The sequence below is a fragment of the Phalacrocorax carbo genome, chromosome 7, assembly GCF_963921805.1.
Source record: "Phalacrocorax carbo chromosome 7, bPhaCar2.1, whole genome shotgun sequence".
Lineage (NCBI taxonomy): Eukaryota > Metazoa > Chordata > Aves > Suliformes > Phalacrocoracidae > Phalacrocorax > Phalacrocorax carbo.
The window spans coordinates 14,829,204-14,856,141 of NC_087519.1; the positions used below are offsets into that span (position 1 = coordinate 14,829,204).

Here is a 26,938-nt window from a genome sequence, read left to right on the forward strand (position 1 = left end):
CTGTGAAGACCAGATTCTCCCTTGGCAGCAGAGGATTTCAAAGGTCAGAACTAGTAATGATCAGCTGAAAACAAGGGCTTGCCTGAAAGCTGTTGGAGGGTTTACATTTCCAGTAGGTCCTAAAGCCTACTACTTGACAGTCATTACAGAAAAATTCAGGTTGTTTTTTTTTTTTTTTGCTGGTGATACTTCTTTCCTTCTTTTGTTTCTCATCATCAGAAGCTAAACTGGAGTGTTATTTTTAGGAAATATAATCAGAAGTCAGATAATTCCTCAGAGTTATCCTGGGAAAACTGCCCCAGCTTCAGGATTTAAACTGACCACTATTAGGTGGGGTGAGGAAAAAAATATTTCTTTTTATTAATTATCTCACAATTCTCACTCTAAGATTTTGTATTTTTCCTTAAGTATATTGTACTGCTTACCACCTGAAGAAGATTTTTTCAATAATTTTGGCTACTTATTTGTTATGCAGCCCTCTGATATTGTTCTGGATAGCCTTTAGCTTTAGTTCTTGGATCATACATCTTGGGGAAGAAAAGCAATGCTATTCTCTCTCCCAGAGACAGATTGTCCCTGAGTGCCAAAAGCTGGCAAAGGAAAAAAACAAAAACAGCAAAGTGCTCATGGCAGAAGGCTTGATGGAAGCTTTAGGGGACTAATTCTGATATGTTTACTTTATTTTCTTTTTAATGGGTTGTCAGATGTGGAGAACAAACAGCTCTTCCTGCATCCAGAAGCATAAGCATTTATTGGTCCAGATAAAGCACAGAGGAGAAATATTATTCAGGATGTACTATAAGTCATCACCATGCCTCTTCAGGTAAAATGCCGAAGTATTTCTGTTGTAGAGTTTTCACTGTGCTGCTCTGTGCAACACAGATTGGTAGTAAAATGTACTCGTGGCCACTGGAACACTGCATAGTTTAATACTGAACATATCCTCTTCATATTACCCTGTAATAGTCTCTCAGGTAAAAGTATTTCTGATATCATTAACAGAAAAAGCCGTTCCCTTGGGAATGATACATATGTACTTTCAGCAGAAGGCTGCACACTCATACACATGCTCTGAGCCCTCCAGAAGCTAGGAGGTGTTTGGGAAGGCTTGAAGAGCTAAGGATTGCAGGGTCCCAGCTCTGATAAACGTACACTGTGAATCTCTATTGTCATGATGCTGCTTAACCAGTCCTTCTTCCTGGGCAAAAGGAGCTCGCTATGTTTTCCTCTTGTCAATCCATATCACAAGAAAAGCCTTATTTTTTTTTACATTGGCATTGGATTAAGCAAATGATATACATGGAAATCACTTTCCCAGCTTTTCAGGATATGGACCTTAGCACAAACATATGGGATTATTTTCAAAGTGTCTGGGAAAGGAAAACACATTAATACTGTTTAGATATGTTTCAGAATGTTGTCAGCATAAAGTGCACAAATACATCTCCCCGTGCTCCCACTAAAGTTGGCTGGTAAATGTACTACTGAGCTGACATTCAGTGTCCTTGTAATGAATCAACTCTATGTCTTTACAGAAATTGGGGTTTACAGAGGTGCGCTCTGGGTTTATAGCAGAGAGTAGTCTTACAGATCCATGTTTCCTTCATGTATTTCAAATTGCTTTAAACCATAAGCCTTTCTTTGCAAAGGATTCTTTAGAAAGTAAACGTCCTAATCGCCTTGTATGTTCTGGATCTGCTCCTGAGCTCTCACACTACGTTTCATTATGACTACATCTGTGTTGCTGTGTAAAATTGCCCAGAGGGAGACCAGAATGGCAAATAAATCTTATTTCTCAAAATGAATATTCTTCTGGTCAACTTTGGTGTGACTCAGTTGAATTGGCCAGGAAGAAAACTTGTGGGCGCTGGTCCTTTTTATAATCTTCACTATCTATACCCTTGGCGTGTTAATGAGTCAAACACTCTGAGCAGCCTTTGGCTATCTCATGTGCCTTTGTGGTGACAATGACATTACCCTCAAAGGCAACCCAAGTACATCCCCAGATTGTCACTAGTTGAGCAAATAGGTTTTGATGGTAGCCTAAACACATGCTGGTGCCAGGCTCCCAGAAGAAACAATAGAGATGCCAGGTGTTAGCTCTCAGAGGTGCTCTGGAATACAGGGAATTGCTGGAGCCCTGTCAGACACAGTGGGAATACAGCCAACAGGGATCCACAAAACCAAAAACCAGCTGGATAACTCTTACGTTCCGCTCTTTTATGGATGTGAGAAAGCTACGGTTGCCATTTTATCAACAATATCTAATTGAGAAACTGGCAACTTACTTTAAGCCAATTATTAATGGCACCATTTATACTTTTGAAGAATCTGTGCCACTGTTGTATAAATAATTCCAATCCCAGACTCTGCTCAGGCATAATCATTCATATCTATCAGCTAATGACAATTTAATTGCATATCCTTGTATATAATGATATGTGCTAAAGAACACACCGAATTTCAGTTTGCCATTAATTTCAGTTTGCCATTAATTTCAGTTTGCTATTTGTATACAGCATATGGATTTCAACTTTTCCCTTGACACTGGCATTGTTGAAACAACCACTTGATCTGTTAAATTTTTTGAGTAGCTCTTTAAATTATAAATAATGCCCAGTTGTTTATTTCAAGTGCTTTCAGTACTCCAAATGTAGTTTAATTGTATTTGAAAACTGCCAAATATCAATGGAGATCAATCCTGTCCCATTGATCTGTTTATGCAGTTAAACATGTAGAATATCAGATTCAGGCTCTAACATATTTAAATACTCCTCTATTGATCAGCTGCTGCCATGATCCTGCACAGATGATGGCATAGATGATTACAGGAAACTCCTGCTCTGGTTTGCTCAACTGAGGCCTTCATCTTTCAAAAGGCATAATGGAAAAACTGATCCGCAGCTCAAAAGCAGAGGGTGAGTCAGACAGACATACAAGCTTGCTATACAAAAATGTTCAATCCATGGAAAGATTTTAGCATCTGATGTAGGAAACTACAAAAACACACACTGAAAAGTGTGGGAAAGTACATTAAAATCCGGCATCTTATTACCTGAATGTGACAAGAGGCGAGTTAAGGCGCTCAATTTTTCTCCTTCACAAAAGTAACCATCTACTCCCCGCAGCTGTTTGCCCAGCTAAAGGATAAAGGTCTAAACTTATGACACATAACTGTCTTCTGTAGAATATTATGGGACAAAATGCAGAAATGCCAGATCTTGCAATGATGTTACTTCTGTGTTTTGGATTAGTATGTGATCCTGGTTAGGTAGCTCTACAAACAAGCGAAAAATACTTTTTTTCAACCCAAAACACCTATGAACAGATTTTCTAGAGCTAAATGAAAGTTCCTTTTATTTGTTACATGTTTGAACATCCATGAAAAAGCTGACTGAAAAAATACAACTTACTGTATTTGTAGTTCAGAACAAATTGGGCTCAGACAGAGTGCGTGGGGAAGGATAAAGTGTTTGTTCCCAATACTATATACAGATCAGGGCCAGATATCAAAGGAAAATCACTCTCTTGCCAGTGATGAGGTTTCAAGGAGCAGTTCTGTGTTGGCACCTCCCAGAGAGCAGAGGGGAAAGCACCTCTTATATCCCTCAGACATCCACAGCTATGTGAATGCAGCAAAAGGCAGAAGGAGATGAGGGTTTGTATCTTGGGAAAAGAGAAGGAGTGGGATGGATTAAAAAGAAAAACTGCTCTAGAGGATTGGCTGAGCCTTTCTAGGTAAGGAAATAAAGGAAATCCATGTATAGTTCCAAAAAGCACCCAATGCATGTGACAATGTTGCAGAGAGAGAAGTGATGCAATGAAGTGCCAGGAGTGTGGTCTTCCTACTCCTAAGCACAGGGTCTCAGAACAACTCAGCATTGGTGTGGATGAATATGCATAGCTTTATCCAGTTTAATAACTCTTTCTGAGAGCTGAACGCTTTATTTCTTGGGGTTCTTTGAAAATCCCACCTAGCTGTGTAATACTACGGTGAAAGCAAAGAAGAAATACATATAAATTGCTCTGTGGTGTTTTAGGTGAGTGAAAGCTTGGAATGCAACCACCCATCATTATCATTACTGTGCTTTGTCAGCTAGTAAAGGTAAGTAAGAAATTGTCCTTGTCAAGTTTTCTTCAGAATTGAACCTTGCTTCAGGCCTTAAGTAAACAGCCTTCTCTGGGAACGGGTTCATGTGGTGCAGTCATTATGTTATCAGATATGTACATTTTCCTGAACTGTACACAAGACAGTCTTTGAACAAAGTCTAAATGTTTTTAAACTTTTCTTCGCATGCTAAAATAAGACTAAATCTATAGTTTAATATAACTTACATACATGCTATTCGGTCATATTAACTGCTTCTGAAATGAGTTCATATGATACTGGGTTAAAAGAAAAAGACTTTTTCAATATTAGTGATAATTATTGTAACTATATTTACTTACAATAATTTCTGAGGAGGATACTGCATCTGCTTTGGACTCAGGACTCGCTTTATAGTTGACGACTGTCTTTGGCAGGACTTGAAGATTTTAGCAGCTGCTGAAAATGAATTTTGACAGAGATATAATAATAACAATATTTTACACATACAAATATGAAATAAGGAAAAGTAAGATTGTGTTGAGTGTAGAAGACTTCCTTCTTAGCAGGAGTCAAGCATTGCGAGTAATACTCTACTGGTAACAGCAACTTGAACTAGCATTCATCAACATTTCTGAATTACTAAGAAGAATCTAGCTAATCATTAGTTTCTTTACACCTGCTGTCAACCTTGTAAAGGTTTCTATGAGTTAATATAAATCCCATAAAGTTAACAAAATGTCCTATGACTACTGGAACTTTGTGGGAACCACTAATTTAATAACCAACCAAGAGGTTACAATACAAAACGTTTGTTGAAGGTACCTTGGTATCTGAGTGTGACTGACAGTGTGATGAATGATGTTTGCTGGGCTAGCTTTGAACAAGCGTTCTTCCTCCAGCAAAGTCAAACAGACCTTGCAGAGGAAGTTATGGAACTTGGTTTTTGTTAAGGCAACTCAGAGATCAAAATCCATTTGCCAAATCTTTAAAACTCTGAATCCAACCTCAGAAGTGATGATTCCTCTCAAAAGAATCTCTCTGGAGTGCTCATGTCATTGCTACGTATTGCCTAAGGACTCTGATACCCCTGTGCTCACAATAGCAGAGGCTTCACCAGCAAAGCCCAGCGCCACATTCAGGGGACGGTGTGCTGCCTGTCCTGTCCACCAGGCAAACTGCAACATGTCTGTCCAGGATTGGTCTAAAAAATATTTTGTCTACTCGGCAGATTCTTTGCTGAGTGCTTCAAAGCAGGCAAAGAGGGCAGTAAATGCTGTCTTTGTATGTGTGAATTTGAAAGCCTCTGTTAAACTTCATCATCTATGTTTAAAGGCTTAACATTCACAGTATCCCTTTTCTTACCACAGACAATACACACCATAGCATTCATTCACAAATAGAAACCAGACTCACATAAAGTAGAAAAATAAGATGGAAGGGGGTAAAATATGCAGGAAGCTATTTTATCCCCATATGGCCTGAAATTTGCTCAGGGTATTATACATATGATTAGCAACTGTCTGTCAACTACGGGAAAAAAAACGGAAAATTTAAGGAGGATATGGCTTTTACTGAAGATGCAGTAGTCAAATGATAATTAAATATAAAAAGCAGAATTATAAATTTCTGCCTTAAAGATGAAGTCTTTGAAGACAGGGACAATAAGTGGTAAGATTCTCCTCTTTTTTGTTTGTTGGTATATTTTCTAAGACCTGCCTGGTAACGGGTTACCATTTCAAATGTGGAGCCAAATCTATCAATTGTATTGTTCTGGTCCAATTGTCAGGACCAAAATTAGACCCATTTATCTTTAAAATATCTTTAAAAGTACTAAACATATGTGTATATAAAAGTAGAGAAGAGTTTGATGAGGCAATATTATTGATTATGAATGGACATGGGCTAATACACATAAAGATTGGTGTGTAATACATACGTGCAGTGGGAAGAGTTAAGCTCTGCCACATCCATTCTTTCTGCAGTCCTACAGCTGACGTTTCACAATGTAACTGCAATCTTCACATTCACTTTTAAAATAGGACTCATTATGGAATATACAATAGTGGATATAAATAAATACATATTCATACACACACACAAAAATATATATACATACATACAAGACTTGACTCAAAATACTTTAGAATTGGTGAGCCTGCTTCAGTGGGGTCACAGCAAATAAATGTGATGCTTTTAATAGAATTTTACAACTTTAAATTTTGATGCATTTTAAAACCTACTAAATATTTTCATTTAGCATCTCTAATAGGAGATATTTTACATACTAACATATATATTTCAGAGACCAAGCATTCATCATAAGCATATATAATTTTGTTTCTCTGGCTATAGAATTTTTTTGATTTATGCGCAAGATAAATGCCAATAGCATATTCACATGGTGCTTTCTGAAGACGCCACTCAGATATCTAATAGTGGATTCAGAGTTATTGCTGTCACTTTAGAATTCACTCTACAGTTTGTCTCTATTTTAAAAGTATGATGAAGCTTCCTGAGAGAAGAAAAATTACACTTAAGCACTTAATATAATGTTTCTCTTACTTTTACAGTAGTAAGTGGTTGACAGCATCTAACTCTGACATTTTATTTATCTACATAGTTACCTAGCTCCCCACACTATAGTATCTAGCTGATTCACAAGCCTTAATGAACTTACACTCACAAAACTCCCATGAAGCTGGAAATTATTCCTGAGTTTACGTGGGAACAGAGACTTAAAGAGATTCACATGGCTTGCCCACAAGCAGATGAGAAGTTTGACCTTGAATCAAACTCAAGTCTTCTAAATTTTGGTTCAGAAGAACAGCATGTCTTTATAAATGGCTCTTATACTCAGGTTACATATAAAGTGACTTGTTACTGCATATTTCATTCACTTCAGTTTGTCTCTTTTATTGCTATATAGCTACCAAGTAAAAGCTGTAACAAACACGCATAACTTCCTCATCTGTTATTTACATAACCATATCAAGAATAAAAGCTACCTTTATCGTTATGCATCATGTCCTATCAAATACAGTACTTATATTTTGTCTACATTTATGTACAGAATGAGAACTTATCTGAATCAGTTTACCTGCATTTGTCCTATTAAAGAAATATCACAGCTTGATTTAGAAAGGTCAGTAACTTCTTCTGAAACAACACTTTTGATTCTCTTTCTTGTCTGTAGCTGTGGAAGAGCAGAGATCACCATATTCTCAGTGGTAAAATGGTTCTGTCTGCTTGGCCAGCTTCACCAACACACTCTGTAGGCTCAGTGGTGACATGTCCAATGTTTCCCCGGGCCTGAAAGGAACTTTCGTTCTGCCAAAGAACAGCCAAGACCAGAGAGGAGATTAAATATAAGATAAAGTAGTAACACTGCAGTGGAATGAGCCCATATGGGACCTTGATTTTTTAAAGTGACATATTACAGATATAAACCTGAGTTGGAGGGATCAAATCTGTATCAGTAGCAAGAGCTAAGCTTTCCAAAATTCAGCATGGTTCAGATCTCCTGCCTGGGCTTGCTCCCATCCTTCTGTGAGATGAAAATGTAGTAGGACATTCTAGCAAGAACCTGTATTTTCAGCTCCATGATTTGATTAATATTGGTGGAGCACTTTCAAGATGACTCATACTGCATACCATGTGCTTCTCTTGAAGATGATTCAATCCACTTTTATACTAACTTTTATCACATCCAGGAATACACAAATACTACACTTAACATACACCCTATTATTCTGTACATACCCTTTGTGTATGTATCTGTATTAGCAAGTTAAATGTGCCTAGGAGTGTTTTCTGACAATGAAGCCAACTGGTAGAAGAGCTGAAAGAAACACTGAGTGAAAAACTCTTTTACCCTCCAGAAGAGTATGGACATGTTCAAACATTTCCTAGCAGGTATGGTCATCAGGAGTGTATCAGTTGCTGTAGATCAAGAACATGGCAATTGTCCCATCATTTTATCAATATACATGAGTTCTCATACCTGAGAATGTTCCCTTACTCTAATTTACCAGTACAGATACAGCATCTGTTTCTACAGTCACCTTACTGTGAGGGTTCAGGCATACCTGCTCATATAAATACATAGATATAGTACTAAGACTGTGAAAAAGAATATAAATACCTCATAAGGAAAAACATATTAGTACTTAATTTTACAGAGTTGGGCTCAGACCAAAGTTGTCAGAGAAGAACAGTCTTTATTAGTTATGCCCATTTTTTCCTATGAAATTTTAAGCATTCTGTTTTCATTATTACATACTTTCTAAGGATAACTCTAGGCACCCTGGCTTACCAGTGTGATTTCATTAGTAGAACTTCATTCATTAGTAGAATTTCAACTGATAGTCATTGCTGGTAAAAGGTAAGAGAAGCAAAGTCAGACTTGGGCACTGTCAGTATATTTGCAGCTGCTCTTCTCATCACGGGCACAATGTTCTGAGAAGAGCAGAAACAGAACAGGAGTGTGTTGGTTGGGAAGGTAGCATGTGAGGGCAGAGGAGGATAAAGTATCTGCTGGTTTTGGGTCTAGATGCCAAACCAAATCTTTAACTGCTGGCTGTCACTGAGGAACCTATGATAGCTTTCACAAGAACAGTTCAATGCATTTCATTTAGTTGTCACTTTTTTTCAAAAACACTGTTGCACAATGGCAATGCTGTGGAATAAAAGTTGAATTTCATCATGGAGATAGCTACATTTCAGTGGTGGGTGAAGTGATCCCAGCAGACTTTGTGAAGCACTTTGGGATTCTTACAGATGAAAGGTGTCAGGTATTGTTCTACACCACTTAGGAGAAATGTTTCCTTTTAGTCCTCTGTATTTACTGTTGAACATTCAGAGGTAATCATCATTGCTGATAATAACAGTAAGAATAGCATCTTGAACACTGCAGACTGAATAGATCATTCTGTATTCTGCTTGTCTGTAACAGGACATCGCATACTGATAAGTAGGAGGAATTTTTTGACAATGGAATTATGGAGAACTAGCTGTTTTTCATATTATATGGTCAAAGTGCAACTGTGCAGTTATTTACATGGCTGCATCATTTACAGCCCAGGATTATCGAAGAGATTCAGCAAAAACATAAGCTGCTTTCATGAGATATAGAAAACAGCATAGTACAACATCTTCCTGTGGTAGGGCCACTTCTTTATTACTTCTCTATATTTGTCTAATTTCTACTTGTTCATTTTATTAATAGGTTTCATTGAAATGCATGACAGATATTTCTAACAATGCTTACCCAAGCACTAGTTAGAATTTGTTAGAGACTGTTTATACTAACATGAGTGCCTCTGGATTTTGGTGTTTTGTTTGGGGTTCGGGGTTCGGGAGCACGTTTCTTTTAGCATAACAGAGCTCCGAACGTAGTCTAAAATGATTTTTATAGGAGTGTAAAGGCAGACTATTTTTGCCAGGTAGATAAGTAATTTCAGCTATGCTCTAACAAATCAAATAGTCTTTATAATACTGGAAAACAATTCTGCCCCAGCAATTCTCCCAACTGAGTAACACCTGAATATAAAGACCCTCACATTCCCCCTTCCTCTCCTGCTTCTCCTCTCAGATTTCTGCCTTCCAGTGGGGGTGTTTCATTAACCTGCAGCCTCTACCCCTGACTCTTTATCTTCTCCTGAACATCTGAGAGAGGCAGAAGCCAGGCTGATTTAACCCAGTGATTACTGCTGACCAAGTGAAGCCCCTGAGCTCTCTTGGAAGCAGCTTTGGCTGAATGAAAGCTGCTAGAGGATGTAGCCTGGGACTGAATATTGGATAAGAAAATAGGAGCAACCTACTGTGGGGATTCATTCTGTCAAAACCTTTGTGTGCAAGGGAGCTGAATCTACCGCTAAGGAAGCCATGCAAGCTTCCCTCTTATACCCAGCATCTTTTAGTACAGAAGCTGTAAAAGTATTAAAATGTACAGAACCACCTCCTCTGCTCCCTGCTAGCCAGCAAGGGCACTTTCCTGGCTAATCCAGAAAGATTACTCCCAGGAAAAAGGACTACATGCTTAAGAAAATTTAATGTTACTGAGATTAATTTCCTAGTCCCATCCCTCTTTCACGAAAGCCACATGTGAGCTCAGTACAGTGGGTACTGTACCCAACACCTGCAGGATTGTGGTTACGACTGTACATACCCTATGCAAATTGCCAGAAATTCCCAGTCTTCCTAGAGTATTGACATTTATATCTACCTTCAGCAGCTCTGTTCAGAATTACCATAAAAGATCAGAGTGCAGCTTAGAGGTCAGCATGGTCATAATTTGGCCATGCTAGTATATTTACTCTTGCTAATAGAGTTTACTTCTCTTTATTTTTCGTTATTGCTGCTTTTACCTTGTTCTCTCTGTGGAAGTTTAACCACTGCCTATCATGGGAGGAAGAAAAAACTCAAAATTCTGGAAAGAGTGTGATAGAGTTATCCCACACACGTGGAAGAAAAGAAACGGACAAATAGCAGAAACACAGTTGAGCCTCTACAGATTTAGGCATTGTAAAAAGTGGAGGCACACAGGGTGCTACGTGTTTTGTGGGTTAAGCAAAAAGACAATACCAATAATATCTGCTTAAAGGGCTTAAATATCAGAGAAGGCAATTTTTAATAAAAAAAATCTAGAATGAAACCAATGACGTACTCATGCAGTTAGTCAGATATGTGACTTAGGACATGATGAAAGACATTTCTGAAATCTCTAAAAAAAAAAAAAGCTAAAAGTTTACCACAACAGTATCATAAATTCTCCTCATGTACAGGGTTAGTACAGAAGAAACCAAAAGCATGAAATGTCTTTCAAATATCAACTTTTCTCAAGCGCCATAATATTCTTAAGTATTTACTTGAATAAACATGTAAATATAACAAGACACATCATATGATAGATGGTGGATCCACCTAACCCTTCCCAGAGATTTCTTTATGGAAACCACCAAAGAACCTCTGTAATTTAATCACTAGCCACTGCCTGACTGCCTGTTAATTGCTTGGACAATACCCAAACTGTCAGACCAAAAGACCACCCAGTGATTCATTGGACTGTCACTCCATATAATGAAAGCAACAAATATTAGAAACAGTGCCTGGAACAAGTCTTCGCTTGTGATGTCTTCTCTGATGTTTTTCTCAGTATCCAATCCATTAAAATTGTTCATCACCTTCTTTAAAAGCTTGAGATCTTATTGCCGCAAATCTCAAGTTCCTAAGGAGCAGTTACACTCCAAGGTGAGTCTGCAAAAATATCTCTAAGGAAAGCCATGTTTGGTAGTTCTCAGAGTTTCTATATCATATTGCTCAGGTAGTTTTGTTGATTCAGCCTACCAAGTTTGGGCAGGGATAACATTAATCTATCAAGCTTTTTATTATATATTTTTTGTTGTGTATTTTATTTACAAAATGCCATGACCACCCACATAGCCCTTACTGTATCATTACTAAACTTGGAGATAGGGTCTTGCAAGTATTTCCATTCCACAGACAAAATCCTAACACATAGAAAGTTAGTTAAAGTTTCCAAGAGCTTTTAAAATATGTATTCCTTACAGGTCATGAACAATCAGCATTAATATGAACTTTGTTTCAATTTAAATGCATTTTGGTTGCAAGGCACAGAAGTCCCCAATAACTACTTTGAGTGTACTACCAGCATGACAGAGAAAAAATGAAACAATATTTTTATTTCTTAAGTAATGGCATAATTTTGAAAATACAAAAAGAAAAAAACACCAAACCGTGTGGATTTGGGAGACAGAGGAAGCTGCTTTCTGACAAATATCTGCTCACTGGAATGGAATCTAAGATTGATTTAATTGATGCAATGAAGTGGAGAGTACAAACCCCCAAATCTCCAAAACATGCCCTATAAGCAGTTAAACTATATTTGCTCTAGACATGTATTTATGTGGAAGAGATTTAAGAAGGGAAGTGTGTTTCCTGTTAGCACTGTCCAATGTAGCAGCTGTAGCATTGTACTCAACAGCATGCAGGACAGACTAAAGCTGGCTATCCCACTGTGTTGATTTGACAGGTAACCTGTTGCTGCTCTTTATGATACTTACCATCATTAATTCTACTTTTACTGTTGTCACAAATTTTATCAGCCACGAATTCATACTTTCCCTTTGTTAGTCCTTTACCTGAACCACTCGTTAAGCAGGAGGAATGCTATCGCTGCAGGACATGTATCACGACACCTGTAACGGCATTTTGGTCATAGCCCCTTTAGGCATTAGGAGCCTGTTTGGTCGCAGATCATCCGCTGACTGCAGCTTGAAGCTGTAGTGGACCCTCCAGTGTGGAATTCTGTCCTCTGAAGACCATCTGCCTGACTACAAATGGCTAGATGATACACTGGGCCGAGGGTTTCTACTTCATACCACATAACAAAGGTATCAGAGGAATACTGGTTCCTGTTTATCTCCCAGCATCTGCATAAGGCTAGAACAGACCTGTCCAAATCTGCAGCTGTGGCAGTTGGATGAGGATGGTTAAGTGCCACAGTCTGCCCACTTTCCCAGTTACCTTAGCTGATTCCATGCTCAGCATGGATTAAACCTCCACCAAATACATCTCCAGACAGGATCCTATGGAATGAGAAACACTGTTCACTAGGTATTTAATCTCCCTGTTACTTCAGCTGCTACTGGTAAAAAAGCATTGAGGGAATTACTGCTGATCTACTTCATATCACAGGTTACTAAAGCACTACCATTTGCCTCCAGCATTTAAACTGTATTTCTTAGTTCAAGGACTACCATCATTATGCTTTTTTTTGTGCTAGTGTTTTTCCTTGGTGCACAGCCACGTGTGAAACACCTGCTTTTATCTCCCAGGGCCTGGAGATGATCCCACAAAGCCTCCCTGAAGTTTCAGCTAATTCTGCAGAGACTGAGGCTGCCAGACAGCTTTGATTCTGGTTCTTCGGTTTGTTGCTTCTCTTTCAAAACCTCTCTCTATTTCTTAGCCAAAGTAAATGTCAGAGTGCAGACAATCCCACTCTAGGCCAAGCTAAAGATATTTGGACCTTAAAAATGTTTTTTTCCAGGATAATGAATGATATTTTTTATAAAGCACTATGAATAGTACAGCCCATAGCACAGAATCCTACACTCTGTATACCACTACCTTTCTCTGTCCTTCCTTTTTGTATCATCAAGGATGCCCACAGACAACAGCTTTCCTGCCCAAGCACCTGCTAGCTGCTTCTCATTCTGCAAGGAAACAAATGTGGGGACTATACTAGTAAATGTTAACATTTTTGAACTTTCAGAAACACCCTGTGTGTCCTGAAACCTACTGAAACAGTAGAAAAAATACTAGCAATTTAATTTACAGAAAGAAAATACATCATAATGCACAAGAAATAGTAGCATCTATATTCGTACAGACAGATATGACACATTGCCTTTTAAACATGGATATTACAAAGTTACAGGCTTCTTTAAAGGTACATATAGCTAAACTGATATCCAGCTTTAAAGTAATCATACTTTCAGTTCATTCTCAACAATAATATTCTTAAAACATGGTGTTTCATAATAAACTCAAGAAAAAGCTGGAATTAATTTCAAGGCTTGAGTGCTGCTGCCACCTACATGGCAGGAAGACTATAAACCAAAACAAACAACAAAAATATATATGTTGCATTTACTGGCCAGAGCTGGAAGTCTGTTTGCCAGTGTGATTATAGAAAATCAAGTTCTGAAACTGAACAGAATCTTTTATTATCCCGAGTTTCTGTGTGGAAACTCATAATGATTTAGAGTACAACCTCCCTAGGTTCTTAATGCCAAGAAGTTTACACATTATTTAGCTCAAATTTAAGAAGAAATAAGGAAAATATTATCTCCCTAGCATTGGATAGTCTTAATATTTTTCTGCTGCATATTAAGCTTTCACATGCTAAAAAAAAAGGGGGGGGGGTAATGTACTTAATGTACATATACTCCTTACTCCAGGGATGCTATTTTTCACAGATATTTTATTGAGAGTATTGCTAGAGGAAGAAAAACAGCCTTTATCCCTATGTTTGCAGGACAAAATGTAAATTCAGGCTGCAAAATTCTGTCTTCTCAATCTAAAGTTTCTATAAATAAATGACAGAAAAAGGTAAGTGCAATTAAATTGATACTGTGCAACAATTTTATCAAATGCACAGTCCACTCAAAAAATTCTGCAGGTGTTTATTACATTTCATAATGTTTAATATTGTTTAACAACTTGCACTGCTTCACCTTGACAGCTATATTTGCACTTACCCATCATCCAGCATATCCTGGACACTCAGATTCATGGGAAGATGGGGAAAGTAGTCTTTACATGATGTGTCTCTACCCTGCAGCACAGCTCTTGGACACGCTTTAGACTTCCCAGCAGGTGTCATTCAAGAAACAAACTTCCCATTGTCCCCAGTAAGACAATCCTGGGTTATTGTGTGAATTTTATGTTGAAAAAGGGGAAGACCAGCCCTTTTAAATTCCTCTGCATCCTTTTCGCATGCAAGAAGAATGGCCTGCCAAAATTCAGCAGAAATATCCATTGCAAGAAGCAGGACTTTGTCTTCACAGATCCCCCATCAGGATTGTGCATGCTTGCTAGCTATTCAGCATTGGCACACTGACTTTAGATTTGTGCTCCAGCTCACTGCCCTAGTCTGCCCTCAGAGAACATGCTCCTTCAAAAGGAGTAAAAGCCTGGAGAGAAGTGATGCTGCTTATTGCACCTGCACATTCTTTTCCAAATTTTCAACACTTCAGGTCAGTCCAACTTGCAAAATCATTTCCCTTGCTAGATTTCTAGTGCTGTCTGGAGCTTGTAGCCCTATTACATAGTGTTTTGTTAAAGTGCCTCTTTTTTTTTTTTAAAAGAAAACTGAATCATATATATATATTTCAAGTTCTATGCCAATTTGCTTTCAGAACATCTTTCACTGGATTGGGGTAGAGCATTGCTGAACAAGATACAACCCAGAAATGGAAGTAGTTTATTTCAATGATCAAATTTAAAATATCTAAATAGCAGAAGAGATTTCAAATTATAATGTTTGGATTTGGAGCCATAAATGAACAGTTCAAAGTTCAGGGATGTTTCCAGGGAGGAATCAAGGTCAGTGACCATTTAGCAAGTATGAATCATTTGGAAAACTCAAAATCCCACAAATCAAAGAGACATCAATGAGTTTTGGTTTGGTCTTATGCTAAAGGACCGGTAACTTCCCCTTTTAATTTTTTTGTAATGATATAATGAATTATACACATAATGTAAAAAATGCCTATGGGATTTGAAAGCTGCAAATCTATTTCAAAGAAAGCCCCCTGCATATAACACCCTAAAACTCCAATTTCATGCTGAGATAATGCTGAAGTATGTGTGGGTTGTCCCACACCTACATGATATCTCTTGTCTTCTTTCTACCCTGGCTTGCTTGTTCCTCCTCTGCTCTTTGCACTGAGGCCAGTGCTTGTCTTGACATGTCCTCATCATACAAGCACTAGCACAAACATAAGTGAAGAGACATAGAAGCATATGGCTGGAGTGGGGAGAAATTGCCCTGTTTAGTGGCAGGCTGTCCTAATACTGCTTAAAACTATGAAACCACAACTTGAGCCATACGGTTTATTGGACCCAGTGATTTCTGGATGGAAGTAAAAAAAATAAAAAGACCTTGCTCCTTATGCAGTTTAGGCATTCATTAATTTTCACCTCATATCTAAAAATTAGACAAATACTATTAGCATATTTTGACAGGATTCCTTCAGTGCAACACAAAAGAAAAATATATTCTTAATTACCTTGCAACTTTGTTGTCAAATCAGTCTCTATAAGCATGTGGTACATCACACTGCATTAGTACGGAAATGTTTCTTCAGTTATGGCTTACAAGAAACAATTGCAGGAGTTTAATATGTATTTTTGTGTATAGCTCTAAAATTATCACTTTGATGCAAAAAGATTGTTCTAAGCAAGAGTTCATCTTGAGCATATACTGTAAAGTTAGTTGTTTGAAAGACATCCAAAACCACATGGGAAATACATTTTCTTTACTGGGAAATAAATGTACCTAATAAAAAAAGTTCCTGTCTTACCTTACTGATATTGTAATTACAATTAGCACAAAGCACGCATAAGCATGCACCAAACACCAATCATCACTGCCCAAACCATTCTAAAGGGCTGTCTGTATTGGCAGTCTGCTAAAGTGCACTGCTTTGCAGAATTAAAGGCAAGCAATCAAATATTGTGTTGCACAAATGTAATTGCTACTACAGCAGTAGGCTGTTATGGATAATGCCAATTCCTTGAGCTATGAGACCTCTTTGAACACATTGGTTTTTAAAATACCTAGCAGAAATAGTTTTAAGGAGATTTGTTACCCTGACACTAAGAACAGAGCTGGCTCAAGTGAGCAGATGCTGATGCAAAGCAGTAATATTTGTCGTGAAGGGAAATGGACTTTTCAATGCCAATGGATGACTACTGCAGCAAACTAGAGGTGACTTTTGACAAGGATGTGTGGCAAAGGAGATAGCAAGGTCCATCCTTCATTTTCCATTTGTTTCACTGTCTGCAAGGTTACTGTGTGTTACTAGGTTCCTGTAGTTATATTTGCCATTTTATTTTTACCTTCTTGATGTTTGCAACTGATTTAACCATAGAAGAAGAGAATATATTGTAGCTGTACGCTTCTACGGGAGAACTTATCTTGGGCCGCATACCTCCGGGACACAGGGCTCTGCCCGCCCTGGGGACAGTGATGCACAGACATCAACATGATGGATACAAAATGTCCGTTTATTTGGCTGCGTCACACGCTTATATAGCTCTTGCGGTTCCTGTTCCTGCCACTCCTATGGGGAGGAGTCTATCTTTCCGTTACATCCCGTGATCTTCCGGTCGCCGATCCCTGTCTATTCCCCTACAATATATGTCATAGAAGAATAGAAGACATGTTTTGCTCTCAGTTGTGCTGTACAAGTATAAATAAGTCAATGAAAATATTCCAGACATCCAACACAATAAGTGAAAGAATGAAGCTATAACACTCAACATCCACACTGTTCAGTCACTGCATTTCAAATACAAGCTTATATAGAGAAAAGATAAGTTTTAGATAGGAAATTGTCTTCTAAGAATAAGGAAAGTTCTGAAAAATACCAAATGTGTAAAAACCAGTGACTTTGCTGTTAAAAGATGTCATTTTCTTCTGCATGGTATTTACAATTACAGAAGAATAATATTGAACACCTTTATCTTCTCTAGATTGCAGCCTATTTTCATGAGACATTCTTTAGTTGAACAAAAACTGAAATAATACTCTGAAGCTTGGCTGCCATTCACTGCACTTAGATATGGACTATTAAAAAAGCAGAAGAAAGGTTTCACGCCTAATCAAATTCAAGCCATAGTATGGGAACAGAAACCTGTTTTGTCACTCCTGCAGCCATGACATTTCTCCACAAGTAAGACAGACATTCATTGCCAGAGACTCTTTCTCCACACTGAAGAAGTCTTTAGTCTCCTAATAAAGGCAGCTTATGGCAAATTGACAATCAGGAAGGATAACATCAGATCATGATTTCCAGATACAGATCCAGAAAAGCACATCCTCAAGTCCCTTTGCCATAGCACTCCAACTATTGGTAATATAGAAAGTGAGCTTACTGCTCTGAGTGGCCATTCTTTGTCAAACCAGAACAAATCCCCCAGAATGTTAGGCAACAAATGAGCCTAATAAGCTGCAAATATTCTCCAAACATAATGACATATTTTTTAAAACACAAAAACGTATAGCTGTTTTTCCCAATGAGCACAAATCCAATGAAGTATGTGATTTCAGAAGAGGACTCCACTGGGCTTCTCCAACTACATATTGGTACCTCATTTCTACAGATGACAGTATTTGCAGTTTTTATAGAAAATGAACATTTACATCCTAGACATGACCAGTTTTATAATCAATTTTCCATGCTGCCCTGTGCACACAGCATTCTTTATATTTTAGTAGTTTCTAAATATTCCATGTTTAATACAAAATGTGCATTTTCCTTTAAACGCAAATTTTCTAATTATTTCAAATGCACTTAGTTTTGCTCAGTCTTAAAATGTTATTTCTAATAAAAGTCAGAAACAAAGAGAAAGAAAAAATTAAATTTGATATATGTAAAAGAATATTAAAATTGACAAAAATGTTTTATGGTCAAAGATGTAAGATTAGGGATCGCTGCCTAAACTAGTGAAAAACATCTAAAAGTTTATATTTTCTATATTAGAACTATCTAAATTTAATTGATAAAATGTAAATCCATTTGTGATAGAAGTGTGAATTGAAGTCAATAAATCAGCAAAAAGAAGCTGATCTCACGGTAGGTAGCTTCTGCAAATGAATTGTTAAAGGTATACAATAATAAATACAACAAGCCATTTCATGTCCATGCCACACATGTCCTATTTCTTGGCTGTTCTTGTGCATCTTCTAATTCTTCCGGCTAGCAGGGTTTTTTAACACACCTTACAGGAGCACACCTTAGATATCCAGGGATGTGGCTTCATGTCATCTGGAAAAGAAATGGGAAAAGAATCTGGCTTAGTGATTTTACAGTTTGAGGTAATAGGCAAGATTTTGTTTTTAAAAAATAAGTTATTTTACTATCTTTTTATAGAATAATAAACTCTATTATTTTTGTAATGGAATGAAAACTTTTAGCACCAACATGCTAGTGTTAAAAAATATCACAAATCTACCTCCAGAAGTCTGTTTACGTTATCATTGCTATACTACAAGAAACAACATGGAACCCAAAACAGCTCAAGAGAATGACGGCATTCCTCAAAACTTTTCTCCTGAACAGCCTTGTCTTTCTTCTTCCTTTTTTGTTTTAAAGGAAAACATTCCGGTGGATCAGCAGAAAGATAATGTCTGATTTAAATTAACAGGTTGTTTATGTTTCCTCTACAAATATTATTTTCAAATTATATATATTTCCTTTTAGCGGAACTAATCCTACAATAGCTATAAACAGAAGCAATAGGAAGTTATGCTAATAAGGTGTTATATTTTAATTCTGTCATGGCTTATTAGAATTCCACAGAAAAGCTCTCTCAATCATCAGTTTTTACATTCATGATTTCTTCTTATTTGATGTATGGTAATAGTTACAACCTGAATTTTAAATATGACTTTTATTAGAAACACTGCTTAAACAGATACAACACCTTTCATGAGTACAGAACATCGAGAAAGAAGCACACACTATTCTTTCCCAGTCTAATGGATATCTTGCATATTTATCATACCTATCATCTTCCTATCTGTGTCATAGACACCAAGAGATACACACTTTCTTGATGTCCACTATGTAGTCTTCTGGTTTTAGAGTTTGATTTACTATTTAAAAAAAAAAACCAAAACAAAAACTACAGGTCATGATAATAGTAACCCAGAATGCTGACAGGATGCAAGACTACATCTACTGCAGTGAAATTCTTACAGATTCATGTGTGCCTACATTAGAAATTCCAGAAAATCTTCCTGGAATAATTCCTTGGCACTAACATTTTATACACAGTTGCTGAGCAGTATGGGCTATCAGTGCCTGTGATGACTGGCTGTGCCTACATTGCATCCTCTTCCTGCCTCATGCATCATCATCATAAACAATCTCCAGCACTCCATTCCTGAATCAGTCCTCATTTACTGCTACCTACTTTTCATGATGATGCAAATACAGAAAATCATGCTTTTCTAGGGTGCCTCATAATTGGAAATTTACTGAATATTTACAATTACATTCTGTCTGTTTACTGATCAACAGCCACATAGGTGACACAGTGCTGATATTTAAATAACACACTCTCCAGTGGATGGAACTCAGAGCTGATAAGTGAATATTCGATAGAATAATTAGAACTTGCCTGATAATAAGATAGTCACAATTTTAGTGCTGTATTTTTAACCACATTGTGGATAATAAGAATCTGTTGTTCTTGATACATGTGCTTATTCTCATTTCTATTTGCTGCAGCTCTGTCTCTCACAGACTGTGTTTCAGGGACAGTCAGAGGTCTTTCCTATCTCTGTGCCAAAGTCTATCCAGGACAAGCAACTAAGCAAGACTGTGAAAACTGCTCAGATTTTCACTATTATCTGTTATACACCCAGAATACACATCCTGTCCTGAAAAATCAAAAAATGAAGTGGGAGGAATTTAATATGGATAATGTCTTTGGGAGAGAGATCATGAGCTGCAGAAGGAACCAATTGACTCAGGCAGAGACTGTCTGGCTACTGAAGACCATGTAGGGTTCTTACCATTTACACAGTTCTCATTCAAAAGATAAAAACCACCCTGTAGTTTCCATCTACAGCTTCCAACTTAAGCTTCCATTAGTGAGGCTCAATTTTCCTCTATTAACAAGTAAAGGAATAGACTATTGACGAAGCTACTGCCATATCTCTGTTGGGGGAAATAAGAGGCAAGGGGCATCTATGCCTACACAACTTCTTGTGACTTCAGCCCAAATCTACTCCTTTTTCTCATAAGAGCTATACTGCAGAGCCCTCCTTAGTGGGACTGCACCACATATGAAAGCTAAGACACCTCAAATTGTGTCAAGTCCTGCTACATTCCTCTTAGATTTTGACTGACAAAATTCAGAGCATTTTCAATCCCCTTAAAACTCATGTCAAGCAACTCCATTTGGACAAGATGATATGCCCTCTGGAGGTGTGAATTTTCCACTACTGTTTGTACAAGAGAACTTGTGTGAATAGCTCAGACCTAGAAGTCTAACTTACACATCCATTTTTCACTCAGCTTCAGCCTTTTTCTCAGTTTCTCTAAATGTGGGAAATTTGTCTGATAAAATGGAAAACAGTGCTGGGAATATTTATTTATATTAAAGAAGCACTCTAAGGGATAGTGAATTCTTTACGGGGGGTTGATATGATTAAAAGTCAAGTTCTACAAAAAGCTGTTGTAACTCTCATCTGATTATGATGTTCAAGGCTAGAGCAGAGGCAAGTTTGAAAAGCCAAGGCTTTGCATGTCAAAAAGAAGTAGTCCTCAGCACGTGGGGAAAATGGCAGTGATAAACCTACTATTAGGCATCTGGGAGAGAAGACAGCATATCCCCTGTGTGTGGGCTAAAATAGACACAAGCCACTATCACAGATAATGGCAGCTTGTAGGCACATGAAGGGAGCAACTAAAATCCATTTCACTTAGACAAGAGACTGCAGTCTGATATTTACCTGTGTCCATCACATGTGAAAAGCATTTGCTGTGAATTATCCAAGAGAAAAGTGCAGGTTGTGGGGTTTCATTACCTATCTGAAAGTAGTTCAGACCACACATTGAACACAAGGAATCACAGGTAAATCTCAGATTGGTGTCTTGGGTAGTCAAATGGATTCCTGCTATTCATCTGAGTATATGCCTTTTTCTACAGTTGCTGGAGGCCCACATCCAGAGCAGTGAGAACATGTACAAACACACAGAAAATGCGAAAGCAAAATAAGCAGAGTAAGCTTTACATGATTTTGGAAAATTAAGATCACTTTGAAAATAAGTCTCAGTCTAAAGTCAAGGTTAGAGGCAGCATCTTTTACCATTAGAAAATGCAATGCACAGATATGCCTGTTAACTGTTATAGCCTTCTGATTCTGGTAGAAGTTGTAATAAAGAACCCTTTCTGGGAAAGCAGGAATTCCTTGCAGGTGTATTGTCATATTTTCACCTTTTCCTCATCAGAAGAGACAATAAAATCAATATATTTCTTAACATCACTTTTGCACAGATGACAACATGTTGTAAGTGAAGTGCAAGATGCTGTGCAAAACACATATACAGACTTTTTAATAAAAACTTATAAATGAAGTTTGTAAGTTTGCCCAGACTTTGAATACATGTGAGAGACTCTAAAGTCATGGGTCTCACCAAACCAAATGTTGACCTCCCAGGCACTCTCAGATCCAAAATACAATTCAGAGTTAAAGCACCTGAGAAATACTAGAGAAAATCATAGCCAACTGAATGTCATATTATCGTTTCAATGTTTGCTACTAAAAAGAAGTTTTAAGTAAACGTATTGTGTTACCAAATCTTTCCTTTCAAACAAGCACTTCTGTCAGAAGTGTCTTAATTTCTTATCACAGAATTTCATCCACACAAGGAGCAATAAATAATTCATGTTCCTAGCTCTTTGTTGTGTGTCCCTGAACTGCACAGAGCTGGAAGGCTGACAGCTGTGTCAGGACAAGCACCAAAGATCTGACATGACAAGTGACTAACAAGTTTCTTTCAGTCTATAGTGAAAGAAGACAATGGCATAAAGTGCAAAACCGAAATCCTGAAACAAAATAAAACTGTTTCTTTCTCTTTACCTAAGTGTCTGCTATGAGCTTATTTCCGACCCATAACCTCTGGTCATTTTATACTACTGCCCAACCCCCTTTACTCCTCACATTCGCCTGGCCATTTACGCCTGTCCACGGATCAATATGAGCAATTCTTGGAGAAATACGATGTCTCCATGACAACCAAGCCACAAATTCTCAGTGGAAAGCAGTGAGACCAGTAGTGAAATCTCCTGAGGTTTTCAGACCTATAAGACAAGATGTCTTAAAATGCAGGAATGGCGAGAAACAAAAGCCAGAGTAATTCATTGTTTATTACTAGTTTAATGATGTCAGATGGACCAAATGGAACTCAGTTTTTAAGTTTAGATGCTTTATCAACATGTACTTTTGCCAGTCAATATTCACCTCCTGACAGGCATTTTTCTTTCCAGTACTTCATATAGATACGCAGAGGGCAAAATTGGATATTCAAGTTCCTGTCCGAACACGTACACTTTGCCACACAGAATTAATATAAGATGAAAATTAATGTTATTTTTAAGGTACATTAATTCTCACCTGAACACTTTAGTGCCACCTTTTTCTTTTCTCACTTCAGAACAGATCAGAACTTGGACAATCCACATTTTTGCCCATAATCATTGTTGAAGGGACTATAGCCAGTTTCTGAAGGAGGTGCCATGAACCACAAATTGCAGGTGCCATAAGGAATTAAACTTGGCTCCTTCTCAAGTAGATTATCTATTTCTTTTTAAATCTCATGCTGGTTTCTGCCATAGAGCATTGAGTCCAAGACTTCGTGGCTTTAAAATTAATATGGATTACAATTCATTGGTTTCAATTATTCTAACATATACTGGTGTTCATTTCTGTGGAAAAGATGAAAAGAGAATGTAGTTCAAATGGGGTATATGACAGCAGTTGTACTCCCAAGGAATCTTGGAGGAGTGAAGTGTGCTGAAATATAATCCTCCAGACATGGGTCCTATCTGGGTTCTGAGATGACTTAGGGGACCTGACATGGATTTCATACTGCACCCTTTGACTGAAAATTAAATCTCAGCAGTGTTCCTTGGGGAAAGATCAGGGGACTGTTGGCAGCTGACCCTGTCAGCACAGGCTGCAAGATTTGGAAATCTCTTAACTAAGCTGACAGGCCACAGAGACGATGAATCAAAAATATGATACACGGATGAGCACACAAAGATGCAAGAGGGTACGTAGAAACCAGATAAAGCAGGGAAGGAAAATACCAAGTGAAGAAAGATGTTTAACTCTTTCACTAATGAGGACTATGCGCAGGTTACGTATATGGTGTACATGGGTCAAGCTCACAGTTTGCTTAAAAGATCTTAGTACTTAGTCGCACAGAAAGTTTTTAATTAGCTGTGACTTGATACACTTTATATTTGTTTCCCTTTGGGATTAATTTAATAAATTTTGTAGATGTTCCATAACGAGAAAGATAATGAAACTACATGAAGATAAATATTTTAGTCACCAAAAAGAATACACTTTATGGATGTTCCTGTATTTAGCTGAATCAATGTTAAGAGCCATTAAAATGAAATGATTGTGAGCTGATTTAAAGAAAAGAATCAAGCTATTTAATGCTACCAATTTGCTTTCCTCCAGAGATACAGTGTTTGAATGTCCACTGCTACATTCGACTGCAGTATATACAGTCCTTCTAATTTTTCATAATATTATGCTACCTTCAAAGGGTCAGACACTGTACATATATTAAGTAAGCCGCATAGTCCAAAACTAATTATAATGAACCAGTAGTGTCAGCTTTCTTTTTGGTCATAAAGCCTTTATCCTTTCTAAGACCTGAATTCTTGATGAAAGGGGAAAGGATAACAGCTCCACACTGTGACCCCTGGAGGTGACCATTAATTTGACATTGCAGCTGCTAAAAAGAAAACAGCATTACAATGTGCTTTCTTTACAGACCCAAAAGCTGTGTCAGATTTATCACTTGATACTTGGTGACTGTCTTTAAATGCCTCTCACCTGGACTCTCAGACTCTTCCAAGACACATCTGTCAGGCGTATCCTCCACATCTTGGAAGTTTGCCGAGTTTGAGCTCTTGTCATGCTTCAGCGCACTGACTGGAGCAATAAAGAATAAAGACAGGGGGAGGGAGAAATGTAATGTATTCAGAAACAAACACTTCCTGATTTCTCTGCAGAGCTTTCAATGTGGAAGACATAATTTGTAAACACAAATAATAGATTGAAATAAAAGAGAAACTCAAAGTACTTATATGCAACCATAGCATAGTTGAAAAATCTATAGATAAGAATTCATTCAGGGAGAAGTTTGAGGTATTGGCTTACATGTGATTCCTCTGAAGCAAAAAAATAGTTTTTTCTTCTAGAATCCTAAAATACTAAAATAATTTAGAAGCCATAAAACACACTTGTCTGTTTCACCAAAGAAGCCAGTAAACAATATAAAAGATCAATTAGGTGGTTTTGTAATTACTAGAGTCATTCACCATGGAGAGAAATAGTTTTTGTTTTAAGATGAAAATATGTTGTATATAACAAGCTGTAATAAAATCAGCGATAATTCCAAAGTGCAGTAAAAACCAGGGTGAATTGCAGTTTAGAGATTACCAAATTTGATTTCTCCTTTTACTTAGTTGCTAAAAACACTTTCATTTCAGAGAAGGAAAATATTTTCATGGAAACAATTATTTGTCTGCATATGACTTTTGAATTCATTTGGCTTTTGAACAAATCCCACCTAAGTTTTCCTGAAAAAAAGAGAGGCATTTCCCTTGTCAATGTCCATTTCCCTCTCTTCTGCTCCATATCTCCATATGGAGCCACAAATACAGTTAGAAGATAAAGTACAATTGTTAAACTATATGTTATAGAATAGCACAGTAAACTAGATCTCAATTTTTCAGTCCCATTAAAACTCCTAGCTGATCCCATTTCTTAGGAAAATAGTGGTGACTGGAAAAGAATTTTTTCTAATATCTAGAAAACCAAGCAAGTCTCCAAACTTCTATGTGGATAGGGATACCAATGGCTATATACAATGTCAGCGTAGATTTCTCCTGCTTTCAAAACAAGAAATTTGTCCCCTTATAGCTTTTGATGTTTTTTTTTCCCCCCAAATGAGTATTTGCTGAAGGATTACCTAATTTAAACACCCATTTAAATTTTCCAAAATTATGAGTGAATCAACAAGGCCTCAGGGCATTATTCAGATGGGAATAGCTCAAAAGACACATATTCCACTTCAGTGGTCTTCTTCACTTTCTATCGGTTTGCAGCTATTGATCCCAGGTCACCAAAAGGTTCCATCATCTTGCATCTACACAGAGTCTGTTTGAAGCAATCAGGGCTTCAGTACAACTGTGGAATTAGATCCTTGAAAATGCAATATTAAAGCATAATAAATAATGAAATCTATGACAGTGACACCATGCATTTCACCTGGAAAAAAATAAAAGCCGGTAAATTTTACTTAAAAAATCTGCCTTGGATGACAACTAATCAGTATATAAAATCCTGCCCAGGCAGAGCAGGGACACTAGTTAAAATTTTTTAGCTTACAAAAAGCCAGTAGACTTGTATCAGTGGTCAATTTATCCACATGAAGAGGAGTTTTAGTTCTTGTCTCTGCCATGGAAATTTTGACATGATAATCTGCATGAGGTTAGTTGACACTGAAAAACAGCTTACAATAAACAACAAAAGTTATTGTTCACCCATGAAAATGCTATGATATGTGCAGGAAAAAATGTCTTCAGATACATTTGTGCTTTTCTCTGATTTTTACAATATTTTAATAATTTTCAGGTACATTAATTGAAGGCCAAAATTCCCACTTCAAAAAATAAAAATTGGAAAAAGAAGCGTGCATATTATATTTTCAAAACACATTGGTTTGTGCCAAATTTATTAGAACATTCTTTCTAAAACAGCTCTTCCCAACAAGCAGTCAGCTTCACTGTGCTGAGTGATAGTCATTACAGCTGCATGAATTTAAAAGTCAGAACCACTCTGAAGTAGAGCAATAGGAAAATTATGAACAGAATATACAGTGATAAAAAGGAGAAAACAAAAAGTACGGCTATGTCTCTGCAGAGAAAGAGAAAAATCACAAAAGCTGTCCTCTTTAAAAGACACAGCAGTTACCAAAAATTCATAATCAGCTTTTCAAAATGAATGGTGTATTGTCACCCAGTAAAGAACTCATAGTGAATCAAGGAGGGGAGATGCATTCACAGCACCAAGCGTCAGTCCCAGTTAGGAGATGGCAGGTACTTCCCTTGCTGGAAGTCTGTGCTGTAATTGCTCTTGAACGGGACTAAGACAAGCCTGTTCAAGTGCACTCCCTCTGTCCAGGTCATGTCAGCATAAGTCATATAATTTAAACTAACCTGCTTGATTTTACAACAAAGCAGAGCTGAGCAGTAGTTTTAGTGATGGTAGCAGAGTCAGCC

General features: G+C 37.4%; 1 protein-coding gene across 2 annotated transcripts in view; it reads right to left on the reverse strand.

The window, feature by feature from the left end:
- Nucleotides 1–17,048: 17,048 nt before the first annotated feature.
- The window catches only part of WDR72 (WD repeat domain 72), a 118,298-nt gene continuing 108,408 nt past the window's right edge, over nucleotides 17,049–26,938 (reverse strand). For both annotated transcript variants that reach the window (XM_064456439.1, XM_064456440.1), the window contains 2 exons: nucleotides 24,486–24,584; nucleotides 17,049–18,666 (listed from right to left, as the gene is read on the reverse strand). In XM_064456439.1, coding sequence (XP_064312509.1) covers nucleotides 18,611–18,666; nucleotides 24,486–24,584 — 155 coding nt within the window. In that variant the 3' untranslated portion in view covers nucleotides 17,049–18,610. The remainder of the gene's footprint in view (nucleotides 18,667–24,485; nucleotides 24,585–26,938) is intronic.